The sequence below is a fragment of the Protopterus annectens genome, chromosome 4.part0, assembly GCF_019279795.1.
Source record: "Protopterus annectens isolate FY-2018-M chromosome 4.part0, PAN1.0, whole genome shotgun sequence".
Lineage (NCBI taxonomy): Eukaryota > Metazoa > Chordata > Ceratodontiformes > Protopteridae > Protopterus > Protopterus annectens.
Genome location: NC_056733.1, coordinates 624908485 through 624926667, shown reverse-complemented (window position 1 = coordinate 624926667; position 18183 = coordinate 624908485). Strand labels below are relative to the sequence as shown.

Sequence of the window (18183 nt, the reverse complement as noted above, 5' to 3'; positions counted from 1 at the left end):
CATAGGTTTTTTTACAATACAGCTATTTGAGGTTTCAGACAAACATGAACCCTTCTTAGTGAATGCGAGATACAATGTTTTAATACCTACCTGTGCCTAGAAAAGTCTTTACATGTTACTGTTCATAGCACTGTGATGTTCATCATGATTCACTGTTGCAGTAATAACACTTGGGATTTCCTGCTTTGGGAAGCCCTTGACTGGACCAAATACCAGAGGTTTATTCCTGTCCCCAAGATCTGATGGATCCTTCATTTCCAGGCCTGCAACATGAGCAAGGCCTGCAACATGAGCACAATATGCTTAATTGTCCCCAGTCCATGTACTTTTAGAATTATTAAGCATGGGGCCAAGACCATTCAGAATTTTTTTGAGAAGAAAAAGGAACCTCTGTGGCTTCTGCTTGCTATGTCATCTGCCAGTCCTGCTGTTGATCTCCCTCACCAGGCAAAGGAGAAGGAGAAACATCTGAATGTATTAGGGAGCCCAATGATTGTGTTTCTACATCTGATAGTCCACCAAGGTTTGAGATTGTTGAAGGAGTTCAAGTTTCTTCACAGCCCCCTCCAACAACAGAGTACTTGGCTGAGGCCTTTCATGAGACCCCTTTAGGAGTCTGCCATTCTGTTGGCCCCTTTGAAGTCCACTCAAGCAGAGTTAGCTAGGGCATCATATGAGTCCAGAACGGCTAAGCAGGCACAAGTTTCCAACTCTCGTTTGAGATCTTTGGAGGGGGAGGACAGGACCTCCTGAGACAGCAGAGAGGAAATCTCAGCAAATCAGATGGATATAGGCCACACCCACCCATGGCCTGCACCAGCCCCAACTGATGATGCATCCAGGACCAAGTGTATGACCAAACACAAGAAAGCTGCTGTAGGCTAGTAGTAGGTTTGGAGTTTGGACGTAATTCCTGTTTGAGTTTAGATGAGTAATTCGTTTTGCTAATAATTGTTTAAGGTTAGGATCTGAATGTATTTCTGATCGAATAGTGTTTCCTATTTTTGTTACAGATACTAGGTAGGAATCTCAGAAGAGGGTATTGAATTTTTTTATTAAAATATTTAGTTTTGGTTTATGACGCTAAGTGACCTTGGATGACTGTACTTTTGAACAAAATTGACAGGAGTTGGACATTTGCTTGGATTATACAGGATGTTGTATATCACATCTATTTTCTTTAAAACAATATGATGGTGAGTTCAGTTTGTGTGATATGTGACAAATTGTGCTGTTTTATTATACCTTTGTTCTAATTTGTTTTGACTTGTACATTTTGCCAAAGCTAACATTAAAAAAATTAACTTGAAGTAGAAATGTTCAGTTACTTTTCATGCAGAAAAGTAATTACACTAGTGTAGTTTAGATTTATAAAGCATGTCTAGTTTTTAGTCAGTCTTCCATATGTTGCTATCAATGTGGTGATTATCTCTTAATTTTTGATCACTGATAACTCCAAGTAATTTACTTTGAGTTATGTGCTCAATTCTGATATTCTTTCAAAAAATATTTTGAAATATGTACTACTTTTTAGAAGATCTTCTGAGCTGAACAGAATTAGTTTATTTGTGTGTGTGTTTAGGAGTAATAAGGATTCAGTTAACATTTTTTCAAGAGCTTTAAAGGATTTGTCTGATACTTTGGAGATGGGATAATGTTGATGATGCACATGTTAATGTACTGTCATCCACCAGTATCTGTACTTTTCTGAGCCCCTTCCTTGTGTATTACCTCCCAGATATTCTATCACTACATTCAATTTGAAGGAGGGTCTGACAATATGTTACTATGGCTTTGACAGTTGCTTTTAGTTTGTCCTGGAAATACCCATTCCTAAGGATTGTAACTTTGGGGGCAGTCATCTGATGGTCACAGCATAGGCAGTTAAAAATGCATTCCACAAAAAACATGAGCTTGCAAGCCGTCACTTAGACCTTGGTCCTGACCTGATATTGAATTGTGAAGCTCCAAGAATGCCAGTCTATGTTCGAGCCTCTTATAGATTTGAAGCCCAGGAAGCACTTTCCTGGGGAAGAATTGTCATGACTCAGGAATTTTATAGGCAATCCCAGCACTTTGAATGTACGGTGTAGGCAACAGGCATACCCATACTATAATGACGTGCAGCCCATGATGTTGAATTCTCACTACTCTGGGCTGCAGTTGTTTAGTATAGCTGCTTGGCATCTTGTCTCAGTGCTGAAGGATGAGGGAAAGAGCTGGCCTTCATATGTTAGCTATACAAAGCATTGAAACTCCAAGTACAACCAGTGCACAAATATTTTGGAAAAGGTGATGTGTTATATGCTCCTGAAAAGACAGGCCTAACCCAATCCCAACCTCCCTAGGCAAGTGTGAGGCCTTCTCAGCAGTCCAGAATTGCTTCCCTGGGGTCTCAGCAGTTTTGACTGCTTGAAGGACTACCTTCTACTGTCTCAGCAGAATAAGTTCTTCCTCAGTTTAACTGCCTAGGGAACCATTAATGTGGACTCTTAGGTCCTTCAGGTCCTGGAGCAGGAGCACATCCTGTCACTCATGATGCCTTCCTCCCAACTCCTTGCATATGTGCTTTCCTGCAGCAGTATGTTCAGTCCTTTTTGTGGAAGAGGACACTTGGACAGATTTTTACACAAGGACAGGATTCTAGACCCATTTCTTTCTTGATCTCCCAAAGGACAGAAACCAGGTTTATCCATTTCTGAGTGGTGGAATTTTTTGAAAATGATGCCACTTTTGCCACTTCAGCCCCTTCTACACCCCCAGCATTGCTGTTTTCTCTGAGTATACAGAACAATTCTCGTCACATATCAATGCATGGAGGTCATTGAGGCTTTCTTCACTTTTCCCTTGCAGGTCAGAGATACCATTTCAGGTCATTACCTTTTAGTTTGCATTCTGTACCATGTATCTTAACAAAATACTTAAGTATGGTGGCTACCGCTTTGCACATATGGAGGATCTGCTGTTCTTTTACCTGGTTATTGTCATCTTTCAGATGCAGAGCAACTGAGATGCCACAGGAACAAGACTCTGCAGCTTTTTGACCTGATGGGAGCAGCTGTACCGCTCAAGAAGTCTGTTTATCCTGTCTCAGTGAGTGCTGTTCCTTGGACTGATCCTAAATGTAATGGTCGTGTGTTTTTTTGTTTTTGTTATCTTGTCCAGCAAGAGGAAAAAAAACTTTATGAAAAACCTCTGCTGTCTGACTCACTATGGGTCCATCTTTGTCTAGTCTTTTTCTGTGGTCAGTGCAGGATTCTTGTCAACTGCCATTCTTGCAGTTCTATTTCCCAGCCTAGACTTGAGGGTCTTGCAGTGGTCTCTGGCATCTTGGTGTAATTGGCATGTGGACAGTCTCAAAGTCTAGATTCACATTGTATTAGAAGGTATTTTGGAAATGAGCATGGTAGATTGAGGCATCTGGCCTTCTCCAGGGTCTCCACTTTCTCTTCCATTTACCAATAAAGACATTAATGTTGGATGTCTTCAAGGTGGAGTGGGGAGGTTACTTCTACTTGTGGTTGTTGAAAAATATAATCTTATCAGGAACTGAATGTCCTTGTCAGTATGCTGGAAATGTGGGTAATCTGTCTTAGTCTTTAGTCCATTCAGTACTTTCTCCCTCTTGACTGTCCATTGGTCTGAACTGACAAACCTTCTTGTGTCCTCCTATATCAGCAGAAGGCTTGGACTCACCCTTGTCTCCTTTGCCATGGTGCCAGAGTACTGTGGGATTAGGCCATCAGACAGCATTTATTTATTGTCACTCAACATATTTCAGGGGTACTCATTGTCCTAACATCCTTAGCCAGGCAGAGCCCTTGGATTATGAATAAAGCTTCAAGTACAATATACTAGATGATGTATTTGAGTAATGGGACCATACCTGAGAGTTATCTTCTTACGTCCATGCAACACTCAAGTTGTTGCATGCAGTTCTCCTCACAAGGGCTAAATGCTGAGGTTCTTTTCTCAGACTCGGTACCTCTAACATGTAGGAGGGATTTTGTTTATGCCTTCCCTTTAACTCCCCCTCATTTAGAGAGTCAATCTGATTTTTTTATACTAGGGAGCATTTTGATTCTGCTAATAATATACTGGACTCATCAAATTTGGTTTCCCCTCTTCAGATTTATGTCTCAAGACTTCCTCACATCACCTTCCTGTGGTGTGCAATCTCCTTACACAGGACAGAGGTTGCACACTGCACCGCAGCCTTGCAGTAAGTACTGAGGCTGGATGTCTTTCTCCTGAGATCACAGCAGCAGCCAAACACAGGGTATTATGTAACGTTTCTTTGTTTTTCCTGACTATATGGATGTTGGTTACCATGTTGTTTATGCATCAAAGTGGAAGAGGTTTGCTTTATAAACCACAGACAAGGGGGTTAATACCTTTTCTTTCTAGGACATTTTCATCTTGAACTGCTTCCTGCCTTTGTCCATTTGTGGACTGAAATATTCCTCTGTTAATGTTCGTCTATCTGTCTTTTCATCATTTCATGATCATGTCGCCAACAAAGTAGTAGCTAAATTAGATGTAGCAAAGACCTTCCTTATAGGTATTCTCTCCTTCTCTGCCTGCATGTTCATACCTAGCCTTGCCATTAAGTCACAGGGCTTGAATCTTCAAAAGGTTACCATTATCTCATTTTGACCGCTTTTTTAAATTTTGTTGATGTGTTTCTTATCTTGGCAATTTCTCTTTCTAATGTTTATTCCTTCAGCCAGAAGAATCTCTGAGTTACAGGTTTTCCTGGCAGAAGAAACTTTCACTTTTTTATAAGGGTTGTGCAAGCCCTGCCAGGCATCAGGAGCTCACTGTTTTCTAGAGTGTTGACTTAACACCCAGCAGACGATCGAGTTATGAAAAGGCATGTAACAATCTTCAGTGTTTCATTTTCAGTTCAAGTAAAGAGTTTGGAATCCTCTTTTATTGCCTTTCCTTATTTCATGAAGGTGATGTCTGTTGCTTTCCTGCCAGTGAACACAGTTCCTGCAAGTGTATAACATGGTTAGAGCAAACTCAGCAGTCACATCTGCTGTTTACATGTTTGTCCTTCTAGTATGTATTTATAAATATGAGTAAACAGCATATTGTGAGCAGTGCATGGATTTTATTTTTAAGCCTTGATGAGAATTTTGGATACTGTATAGCATCTGTGGTACATTTCTGGAGTGTTTCATTTCATGTCCTTGAATGTGTTTACTTTTACATAAAGCAACATGGACTAGTTAGGAGAACTGATGGATTTTAACTATTGTTGACTTTAGGTTAATTATTGCATGTCTCATGACTAACTTTTTTTTTTTTTGTTCGTTTTGTTTTAGAGATCAGTAAGTTACAGTCTCCAGGATGTTTGTTGAGTATAGTAATTTTTTTGGTTTTACCATTTCCTAGAATTTGGTCGTCGCTTGAAGGAGCGAATGCATCACAACATTCCTCATCGCTTTAGCATAGGGCTCAATATGCGTGCCACCAAATGTGCTGTCTGTCTTGATACTGTGCAGTTTGGACGCCAGGCAGCAAAATGTATTGGTAAGAGTGAGAAGATCATTGGTATCTACTAATTTGCCTCATGATTTCAGTTAGAGCAGTAGTAATTCAGTGTTTGTCTTGATTCTCTTACAGTATTTAAATGTATGGATTTCTGATGTATGGTGTAGACTTGTGTTGTATGCTGAAGGTCTGGACTGTAAATCGGATCCTGTTATATGGTGAAAGTTTGAACTGTAATCCTAACCCACCTGTTTGTTCAGTGAATCACCTAACATACATGGGCATTCATCGTAGTTGTTGGATAATTAGCATGTAAATGCATTTCCTGTGTTGGGTGAATGACCAAAAAGTAGGATGAGTTGATTGCAAACATGGCCCAGCTGCACTCCATGTTTGCCATCAGCTTGCTAAAGCCAAAAACACGACCTCAGTGGGCCCCAATAACATTCCGGGATGCCTCGTGTACAGTCTACAGTATGACTTATCAGAACCCCTTGAGTCATTATTTAACTGTAGTCTTAAAACAGGCTTTGTGACATGAGAATGGAGGACTGAAGGACTACAGCAGTTACCCCCCCCTTCATAAGGGAGAGCCTTCAACATATTCTGGAAACTACAGACCCATTAATCCGACTAGTCTTATTTGCAAAGCCATGGAAAGAATTATTGTGGATATTATCAACAAGGACACAGCAGACCTCCAGACTCTGGATCCATCCCAGTTTGGCTTTGTCAAAGGAACTTTGTGCTTACTAAACCTAGTGGACTCCTTTGAAAATGTCAGTAAGGTAATGGATGAGGGAAAGGGAGGTACATACTATCTACCTAGATCTGGCTAATGCATTTGATACAATACCCTACTTGGGCATTGTTAACTAACTTATGGAACTAGACATAAACTCCTTTATAACACACTGAAGGCAACCACCCCAGGAAACTCTGTCATCAATATAACACCCTTAAAAGCTGATGCAGTAGTCAAGGATCTGGGAACTCATGTAGAGAGTAACCTAACCTTTGACCAACATGTCTCCGAGGTAGTAAGAAAATTTTTCTATGTTGCTCAACTTATAAGTAAGGGCATGGCATCTAGGTTCAGAGAGGTCATCATACCACTGTACTCAACCCTCATCAGACCCATCATTTAGTATATTGCCCCCCTTTGGTAAGTCCCTGACTAGATAGATGCAGCAGGTGGAATGTTCACAAAGGTTCCTTGCAAAAAGAGTACAGGGAGTAAACAAAATGTCCTACATTGATCATCTCAAAGACCTGTCTCTTTATCTGTAACTTACACACTACTGAGAGACAAACTTTACCTGACATGCAAGGCATCCCTGAACCCTGTTTTGATTGACTTTTTGCACATCTGCAAAACAGCATCAGATCTTCTAGATCAAAAGACCTAAATGTTGCTTCTGACATAAATATGACATGTTGGAGAGACAGATATGTTTCTCAAAGAATTCCTATTCTGTGGAAGAAAGAGACTGTCCCTTCATATGAAATGGGCTTCCTCCCTAACCGTGGACCAATGGATGGGTAGTCGAAAATTCACCCCTGGTCTGGTGCCTATGTCTCTGATGAACAGAGACAGTCCATAAATCACCCCTAAGTAAATCAAATTTATGAGTCACATTTGGGTTGCATGGCCTTAGTGGTCATTAGCCTGGTATACACCTATTACAGACCCATATACAACACCAGTATAGGCTTTAAATCTGCTTGCTGTATAATGAGCTTCAGAATGGAAACACTTCTTATCAAGTGCTGGATGCTTTGAGTGTAGATACCCCCCCCCCCTCCACACACACACACACACACACACACACACACACACACACACACACACACACACACTTATTTGCTATTTAATTTAAAGGGGGGACTGTGCATCATCTCTTGACTTGGTAAGCTGTAGTTATGTCTATGAAACAGTGCAAGTTAATCAGCATTATTCTGCTGTTTGTTCTACCCCAAAATGCCCTGGTGGGGACTCCAAGTACTGTTATGATTTTGTTTTTCAAAGCTGGGTTTTCTTCTACCATCATACTCTGTCGTCACAGTATGACATTTTTTGCAGTTCTTTTTCTGCTTTATATTTTTCTTACAGTGTGCTAGAGTAGCAGTCCTCTGAAATGCCGCTTTACTTAAGATTCTGGTGAGTGTCAGAAGGGATGAGATAAAAATGACTATGTCTAACCAATCTACAGGAAAGTCCCCAGGAATAGATGGTATTGCTGTGGAAGTTAGGAGGGAAAAAAAATGATAAAGATCTGGAAGATTTGGTTTAACTATTTTAAGAAGAGGAGAAGTTCCTGCATCCTGGAAGAAGGCAGTGGTAACAGTATACCTAAAGAGGATAAAGATCCATCAGATCCAGCTTCATACAGGCCCATTTCAATACTAAATCACAGTTATGAAGTGTTTACGTCTATACAGGCTAAAAGAATGGCAAAAGTGATACCAAAATGGATAGCTATGGATCAGTGTGTTTTTTTGTGGAGGGGAGGCAAACATTTGACAATATTAACAGAACACTGATGATCCAGAGGGAAGCAGAATGTATAAAAGTACCACTTTTATTAGTGAGTCTTGATGCAGAGAAAGCATTGACAGAGTAGACTGGGACTTCATGAACAGGGCAATGGAAGCATTTGCTTTCCCTGATACAATTATAAGGTTGATTAGAACAATATATGATCAGAGGTGCAAATTAAAGTGGGTGGTGTTCTCTCCGTTAATTTCTGCTTGAATAGAGGAACCAGGCAGGGTTGTCTGCTTTCCCCTTTGTTTTTTGCATTATATTTAGAAACATTGGCAAAGAAAATAAGGGACTCAGAAATTCAAGGATATAATTGGTATGGTAGTCAGGAAAAGATGGCTCTATTTGCATATGATATTATTTTATACATGTTAAAACCAGAAAGAGACAGTACAGTGTTGTGGAACATTTTAAGACAGTTTCATATCTTCTCAGGATACAAAATTAATGAAGCTAAAACAAAGGCAGTAGTGGTAAATTATGTACCCACACATGAAATGGTCCAACAATATCCACATTTATGGGTACAAGATAAAATGAAGTACTTAGGAGTATGGATTAGAGATGACTCTGTGGCGGCAGCCAAGGATATGTGGGAAGAGACTAAACAGAAGATAATACAAAATTTGAGAAACTGGAAACTTTATTTGGATACGAAGATACAAACCATTAAAATGTTTTAGTCCATTTAGTCTTATACATAGGTCAGGTATACTTTTATCAACCGTAGGAGAAATTGTGGATAGAAATTAAAAAAGAGTTGAAGGATTTTATCTGGAAAGGGAAGACAGCAAGGGTCAAGTGGGATAAGCTGATTCTACCAATAGAACTAGGTGGACTAGGATTACCTAATTTGAGAGGGTATTTTAGAGCAACACAGTTAAGGCTCTTATATATATATAGCACAGGCAGACAATTATAATTCAAGGTGGAAAGGGATGATGATGACGCAGGGAGGAAGCTCAAGAAATAATGAGAGATTGGGATTTTGGATGCAGATTCTTAAGGAGAACAACCAAAATCATACAGAGTATTATATTCATAAAATAGCAGGGAGTATTCTAAGAACTAAACCAGCATGAGAGTGGGGAAGAGAGATTTTGCCGATAGGGCTGATTGTGGTCAGGGATACAAATAATAGGCAAAAGGGGGCTGGAATTTATTGGAGAAAACTGGCAAAGGAACCAAGGTATTGGGAACAAATAACTAGAAAGGGAAAGGTAAGAGAATAGGAAGAAGCCAAAAATTTATTTGAACTGCAGGTTAGAGATTGCCTTTTCTATCAAGTACTGGTATCAGAGTATAGGCAACAGAACAGAGGCTGCCATTAAAAAAGGAATAATTATTAAAGCATATAAAATACTGCATAATTGCAAGAATCAATCAGAGGAGCTTAGAAAGGATTGGGAAGAGAGATTGGATAAGCAATTCACAGACACAATGGGGGATATATGTATATCTCCCAAATATGCAACAAAGTCTGGAAGATATAGGATCTTTCCTTGAAAATGTTTACATAAGTATTTTTATACTCCAAGTCGACTCCAAAGATTTTTTCCTCAGGTGGATAGCAAATGCTGGGGGTGTGACGGGCAAGAAGGAGGTAGCTGGGAACATATTTTTCGAGGTGTGATGAGCTGGCAGACTTTTGGGATTCGAGCCTCACTGTCGGAGATGCTGGGTGGGCGGGTTGGACTAACTGCGGAGATGATTTTTTTGTTATGCTACAGAATCAGAATTGCCTAGACATAGTAAAGCCTTGCTGAGTCTAATTATGGTGCCTGTTAAAAAAGCAATTACTAGAAAATGGAAATCGAAGTCTAGACCAACTTTACTAGAAGTAGTGAATATAGTAACAGAGATAAAACAACTGAAATTGGGATCTTTAGAAAAGGGAAGGAGCAAAATACATAATAAAAATGGGAATTGTGGGAATAGTATATGCAGAGAGGGAATGAGGTTCAAGAGGCAGGATTTGAATGAGCTATATAATGCTTAACTGACAATGACTATAAGGTTTATAAGTAATTTATAATGTTAACAACTGCAGTTGTTTCAATGGTGTCTGTGATGTAAACTGTTTGCAGTAAAGTGATTTAATTTTGTATGTTTTTCATTTATATAAATGTTTGATTGCCTTTGTCATATGTGGAAATTTAATAAAGATGTTGGGGGAAAAAAAGATTCTGGTGAGTGTCCATATGTTTTCATTGACTTGGTGTTTTGATTTTGAAGACACTCTGCAAACAGACTAATTCCTGGGCTTCCTTGTGTGGTACTGTGGAAGTGCCTGCTGCTGGCAGAAATCATCATGTCATACATGAGGGGGGGGGGCTGCAACCAGCCCCTGATCACTCCATTTTTTTTCTGCCACTTATAGATCACAGTCTTACCACACATCATTGCAAAGTTGCCCCTTTTTTTTTTTTTATCATTTTTGTGCCGGTGTCTGTTGACCATCAAGCCTCTAAGGGGTCATCGTCCAGGTAGTCATGCCAACAGTAGCACAAAGTACTGTCAGCATCAAAATAATGGCAGATTTTTTCATTTATGAACTTAACCTCTGCCCCTTGCAATGATGATGTGAGCACTCACATCACCACAAGGGCTGCTTAAGCCCCTTCAGCCCATGCATGCTTACTGCCCTACATGCCCTGACCGGGATTACCATCACCAGCTTGGGTGACCACACCAACATCATCCTGACCTTGCCTCCACAGTGTGGTGATGATCCACTTTCTGGTGGCACAAGACAGAGGAGACCCCCACCCCCCCTAATGAGTACTGCCTACCTGCACCATCAGATGCTCAAGATGCTAATTAATCTCAGGTCACTTGGGTTGTAATTAGTACTTTACCCCACTATGTAGCCAGCACAGGCTACTTAAAGTTCCCACATTTGATGACAATATACCAAATGTCATTGAAACATTCCTGGAGTTGTAAGTTGGCCAGCCAATGACCACATTAATGTACTCTATACTCTCTGTGACAAGAATCCTGTATGAAGAATTGTCAAAAATCAGTGCTTCTGCTGAAGTAGCTGTAGAATTTAGCACAGAAAGCTAGATGCCTACATCACTTCATGCAGGATGGCATTTTTGGCAGTGTTTTTTGTGGGAATCAACAGGATGGTGCTTCTCTTGATTTCTGGCCATGGCTGGATAGGAAAGAAACTTGAAAGAAAGTTACTGTTTGTCGTTTTTGCATTTAGTTACTTGTAACACATTGCACTCAAGTTACCTGGCACTTGCTCACTAAAGCAATTATATAAGTCAGCACTAAAAATTAAAAGCACCACACCCTCACTCCCCACTGGCCCTTGTTTTCATTTATTAAGGAATTCCCAATATTATTCTAGCATGTCCAAAGGTCAGTTGTCAATCTCCTCTCCGGTCCAGCTGGTGAATCTGGGAATCTTGAGGCAATGTTATAACTGCCTCATGTACACAGACAACCCTCTCCTCCTCCCACATAACACAAATACTTGCGAGAGATGCAGCTATTTAGCCAAACTGGAGGCTGAGCTCTCTCAACTCAGGACTGGCAAGACCAGACAGGAGGAGAAGGCAACTACACACACCACAAAACCAGCCTCACATAATGCTACCACACCACTGAATCAAACACATAAACACACAAAGACATACTCGGAGGCTCTGAGTAAAAATTTACCTAAACAGCAGAGGCCTCCAAAGCAGTCACCCAAACAACTGCTACCTCAAGACACCCCACAAGCAACACATAAACCACAAAAGCAGTGTGCAAAGCAGTCACAGCCCTTAAGGCCAAATACAACACCAAACATACTTGTCATAGGTGACTCCATAGTTAGACACACTGATGTCCCACTCACCAGGCTGAACAAGGAGAGGGTCACAGTAAGCTGCCTATCGGGCGCTAGAATCCGCCACATAACACAAGCACCCTGGTCACTCCACGGCAAGTACAAATATGACACAGTCATTGTCCATGCTGGTGTGAACAACCTGAGACGTACCTCCCTGGACTACATGAAAAGAGACATAGAGGAGCTCTCTGATTATGTAGCCCAGGCAGGTATGACCCTGACCCTGAGCAGTATCCTTCCTTCACCAAGAATGATGCCACAATATAGAGACAAGATGATCAGCTTTAACAATTGGCTTAATGTCTGGTGTCATTCAAAGGGGATCCAGTGTCTGTCTGCCTGGGATGACATGCTTGACAAGCCATGCTGCTTCGCAAGGGACGGCTTGCACCTGTCACCCCTGAGATTCCAGATATTGGCTAAGGCTCTTGCCACCCCCATAGTGCCTTTTATAGGCAAGGCTCAAATTCTAAACCTACCACCCTAGAAAACAAAAATGGGAAGAAACTGAGGGTAATGCTGCTCAATGCCAGAAGTCTAAATCTCAAAATGTACGCACTCGAGGCCCTTCTCAGTATGGAGAACATCGATGTCTGTGCTGTAACTGAAACCTGGTTCAAGGCTCCTGAGAGCACCCCGGCACTATTAGGTTTTACCTCATATCATGCGTTCCGGCCCCTAAACCCGGACCACACCACAAAAGGAGGGGTGTATCCATATTCATAAAGGATACCCACACCTCCAGGTTGGTGGTAACGCACAAGCTTCGAAACCATCCAGGTGCAACTAACCATAGGCAAAACTGCTCTACAAATTGTAGCATGCTACATGCCACCCTCTCAAACTCAGGAACCCCACACAGCCTTCCTGAAGACACTGGAGGGTATAAATGTATCTCCAAACACCATCATATTGGGTGACTTCAACTACCCGAATATAGACTGGGAACATTACTCAAGCCCTAACTTTCTAGCCCAACGGTTCCTGGAGTTCATAAATTCAAATGCCATTGAACAGCTAGTCACTGTTCCCAGGAGAGGAGAAAATATACTAGATCTCATTATCACAAACATGGGGACAAAATGCTCCACACCGAAGTATATCCCTCATTGGTGAGATCTGATCATAAACTAATCTCACTAGAAATCCACATCCCCCCACCCCAAACAAAAGACCACAGTGAAGAACTTCTCTAAAGCAAACTTCACACTACTCAAGACTGGTGTGGTATCCTTCAAGGCCCCTGAGCCAGTGGAAACCACAACCCAAGCTGGAAGCCCTTACAAATGCCTTCTATGAACACCTCCAGGACTGCATGGATCAGGCAATCCCAAATAAAACCAAGACTCTTTCCACAAAGGGCAAACGTCCAGTCTGGTGGACCCCAGCCATTAACAAACTTTACAATAAGAGGAGAAAGCTATTAAATGATAGAACAAAATCCATAAAAGGGAAGTCACCCCTGATCATTATTAGTAAAAAAATACGAGCACTCATAAAATCAACTAAGGCCAATTTTGAGAGAAAAATTGCCATGGATTCAAAGGACAATCATAAGGCCTTTTTCAGCTATGTTAGGAACCTGGGTGGAAACTCCCAATATGCTCAGAATTAGTCCAAAATGATACAAAAATCACTGAACCCACAGACATTGCCAACATACTGGCAGACAGGTTCAGTGCAAACTTCGCCCCGCTCTCCCCCCCTAAAGGAGAGATAACTATCCCAGCGGAGTGTAGCCTCCCAGACATCTCAAATGCGCAGGTGAAAGCTGCTCTCTCTAAAGCTAAAAACACAGCATCAATGGGACCGGATGGTTTCCCGGCTGTGTGCTACACGAGCTAAATGAGGAATTAAACCCGCACATAAAGCCAGCTGTTTAATCTCAGCCTTACCACAGGATACGTGCCCAAGGAGTGGTGTACAGCAACTGTGGTCCCACTCCACAAAGGCGGTGCCTCTACGGACCCTGGTAATTACTGCCCCATAAGCTTAACAAGTCTAGTCTGCAAAGCTATGGAGAGGATCATAATGGAGCTCATAAACAAAGATATAGGGGACTTGCAGACATTGGACCCGACCCAGTTTGGCTTCGTCAAGGGAAGATCATGCCTTTTGAACTTGGTCGACTTCTTCGAAACAGTCACCAAGGCCATTGATGAGGGAAAGGCAGTCCATACAGCCTACCTTGACCTTGCAAAGGCTTTCGACACAATACCCCACTCGGGTATTGTAGAAAAACTTACCAGCTTAAATGTAAACCCATATGTCACAAGATGGGTTGCAAACTGGCTTAAGGACAGAATCCACAGGGTTAGAGTTGCTGGAGCTATGTCAGACTCCAAGCTGGTCACAAGTGGTGTCCCACAGGGCTCGGTCCTTGGCCCCCTATTGTTCGGCATCTACTTCTCAGAAGTACAGGCCAACATGGGAGGACTTTGGCTGACAAAGTTTGCAGACGACTGCAAACTGGGCACCATAGTGGAAAGTGCATCGGACACGGATATCCTTCAGAAGGGACTCACGGAAACAGATAGCTGGTGCCAGAGCCATGGCCTGAAGTTAAACGCCAAAAAATGTATAGTCATACCCTTCGGGAAAAACAAGGTAACCCCAAGCTACCATATAGGTGGCAATCCACTAAGCACAGAAGAGGTTATCAGGGACCTGGGGACCCAGGTTGACAGTGGCCTTTCTTTTGACACTCACGTTGCTAAAGTGGTTAGAAAGACCTTCTACATTGCCCACCTGATCATGAAGGGATTCACATCCAGATCTAGTGAGGTCATTGTTCCCCTGTACTCTTCACTTATCAGACCAATGATCGAGTACAATGCCCCATTTTGGATGTATCTCACCCGACATCTGCAGCAATTGGAGAGACCCCAAAAGTTCCTCACCAAAAGGATAAAGGGACTCCAAAATCTGTCATATGCTGCCAGATTGAAGAAACTCCAGCTCTATTCAGTCGCATACCGTCTGCTCAGAGGTGACATGTGCCTGAAATACAAGGCCATGTCCAACCCGGAATTAATGGACATGCTCCACCTCAAAAAATCCAAATCCACCAAAGCCACTAGAGCAAGCGACTTAAACCTTAGCACGGATATAAATAGGACGTGCTGGAGGGATAGATTTATCACTCAGAGACTCCCTATGCTGTGGAATAAAATCCCGGTCCATGTGAGACAGAGCACCTCGCTGGCTCTGTTCAAGAGAAATCTTGACCTGTGGATGGGAGATCGTAGGTTTACCCCGGGAATCATCTCTGTGTCACTGCTGGACAGAGGCACAACAAACTAATGGGCACAGTATTTTTTCATATAAGGGGTGGCGTAAGCCACAAAAATTTGGGCTAGGCTTATAAATGCCTTAGGGCAGATAGCCTAGTATAAACCTATGAACCTAAACGAAAGGGTTTACTGACTGGGCATGACTCAGAGTTGCCTGCTCCAAAAAAAAAAAAAAAAAACTCAGTACATCTGCTTCTGGCTCTTTGTGCAGTTCTGTCTCCTTATCTATTGCTTGCTTCCCTGTTAGTAACAGCTACTTCTTGTGCTTGTTTTCTAGCTATGAGAAGAGCATGAGTGGTGAGGCTTGGAGGCTCAGCCACCATGTGTCTTGTGTGTGTGTGTATTTTTTTTATTTTATTTATTTTAATTTTCATTCTTTATTACAGAACCAGAAATAATTACACCACATTACTATGCAATTCTCATGCATGGTGCACCATTGATAATGCACTGGATGCAGTTGCAAAGATCATTTATAGACTTCATACAAATTCCATCATCCATCTCAAAAAGTAAAACAAACCTCTACCCAGTGCTTGCAATTTAATATTTGAAAATTTGGTCTACTTTGACACTTCTAAAACCCATAACATCTAATTTCATAACATTGAGACCAGAACATCTAAAACCCCGAACATCGAATTTCATAATGTCTAACACTACAAATCACAAGAAAATAACATCCCCTCCACATATAACGACACCAAACTACCAAACACACTTTTTACTACGGTACTGCAGGGGAACAACCCCCCTGCACCCCCACACCCCCCATAAATTAAATATACCAACTCCAAGATCGCACTACAGTGGGAAAAAGTAAATTTCCTAACCCCACTGTATCAAGTCCCCCAGCAGAAACGCAGTAAAAAGTATGTTTGGTAGTTTGGTGTCATTATATGTCGTTATATGTGGAGGGGATGTTATTTTCGTGTGATTTGTACTGTTAGATATTATGAAATTCAGTGTTATGGGTTTTAGATATTTTTGGTTTTAGTTGTTCTGGTCTCAATGTTATGGGTTTTAGATGTTTTGAAGGGGACCCGTGAAAATTATGCAACTTTTCCATTATCCTCTGATTGCGTCTTTTCTCTTGTTTTGAATCCTACCCATAATTTCCCAATTGTATGATCATAACAATTGGCTATCTATGACATTGAACAACATGGTTTTACTAAAGGAATATCTACTCTGAGCAACTTAACCTTAACCAGAGAACCTTGGCTGTGGACATGAGTCTTCAACCTGGAGTAATTTTCTTTTGGCTCTAGCTAAAGCTTTTGATTCTCTCTCGCTCAAGGTAATTATGATTGTTTATTGAAAATTAATTTAAAAATTTACATTATTGGATGGATTTTGAACTGGATATCTGATGGAAGACAATGTATTAAGATTGAAAATGTTCACTTATTTACCAGTTCTGTTTGGTGTACACCAAGGATGTTCTTCATGTTTCACTGTTGTGGTTCTGACTTGTGAAATTTCCCACAGTGGAAGCCCATGGCCGGTCCGACTGATTACAAGAGAATATTTTTCCCCTCCTTCAAAAGCCAGAGGACGCCCTATCTGGGATCACTATGTTTGGGTATAAAGGAAGTCGGCCAGCACCATGAACTGAGTTCTTTCTTGCTATCAGAGCCTGAAGCAGAATGCTAGTCAATGCGTCAGTTGGTCCGCGCCAGAGAAAGAAGATGTCTAAAGCTAAGTACTCTGTTGGGGAACTTTTCTTGTGCTTTTTGACCAATGTCAAAGAAAGTTAATCATCTCTGCTGTGGCAAACAGATACTATTCCAGGACTTCCATTCCTTTTGTGTGACTTGCTTGGAGCCTGAGCATGACATTCCTAATTGTTGAGTTTTGTACTCGCTTTAATAACAGAACTATCAAGTGTAGGGCTGAGATTCTAGCCAAACATTTCATTGAGTCATCAGGGCATTTGCATATAATGTCGTCCGCCAGCTGAGCTGAAGTAGATCTCCCTAGGTGAAAAAAGGAAGAGCCCTTCAGAGTTAGGACCTCAAGACAATGCTCATTTGTTGTTGGACAGTTCTAGACTTGTGATTGTCAAAGAAAGTGAGGTGCCTTTGCAGCCCCCTTAGACAATTGAGGTGATGGCACAGGCCTCTATTGAGACAGATTTGGAGTCCGATATGCCTTTGGGTCCCTCTACTTCCTTATAAGCAGAAAGACTTGGGTCATTGGTTAGGTCCGGCTCCCGATAACCACTCTAAAAATGATGACTGCTCTTCACATCATCAGAAGATCTCTTTGGCCTACTATTCGGAAGAGTCTGTTGTTTGTCCAGGTACTAGTGTGAAGGTCGGCCTTTGGACAATACCTAAGGCAACTCGCAAAAAAAAGCTACACCCACCTTATCTCAGCCAAGGTCTACCGGCCCATACACTCAGTCCTACCAACAAGACCTAGTTGAGGATTTGATTTCCTTGGTCAGATCCAGATACCTCCTCCCCCCCCTGAAACATCCCCCTGTAAAAGAAAGAGGGATACCCTACCATAGGAATTTTCTGACTCCTTTGACTCAGAAAATGATTTTGATCATGATGAAATCACCTTTGAGGTGGGTTCATCTGTTGCTTCTTTTGGGGATTCTGACTCTGAGGAGAACTTTGCCTCATCCACACCCCTCCCCCGAGGTTATTTTCTTTGGGGAAACATTGCCTATTTTGAGGGAGCACTTCAAATATGAAGGTCAGGACTACCCCCAATCCAGGAAGAGGATTATGGAATTTCTTAATATCCATGAGCATGAACCCCTTGCAGTTCCACCAGTCTTAGATGTGGTATATGATGTCTTCCTAGATTCTTCTTTACAACCAGATTTTCTGCCCCCTGCCCCTCAAAAACCTGACAGATTTTACATGGTTCTAGATTTCCACAAACACCTTTTTAAGAACCTTTTAGCAAATCCTGAAGTGATGACTCCAGCCCCTAAGGGAGCAAAAACTAGCTCTTGCCAGTTTCATATAGCAAAGTAC

At 41.6% G+C, this 18183-nt stretch overlaps 1 protein-coding gene across 1 annotated transcript in view; it reads left to right on the top strand.

Moving 5' to 3' along the window:
* CIT (citron rho-interacting serine/threonine kinase) overlaps positions 1-18183 on the top strand; it is a 3433971-nt gene that overhangs the window by 2115943 nt on the left and 1299845 nt on the right. The window contains exon 32 of the mRNA XM_044069760.1: positions 5401-5538. Coding sequence (XP_043925695.1) covers positions 5401-5538 — 138 coding nt within the window. The remainder of the gene's footprint in view (positions 1-5400; positions 5539-18183) is intronic.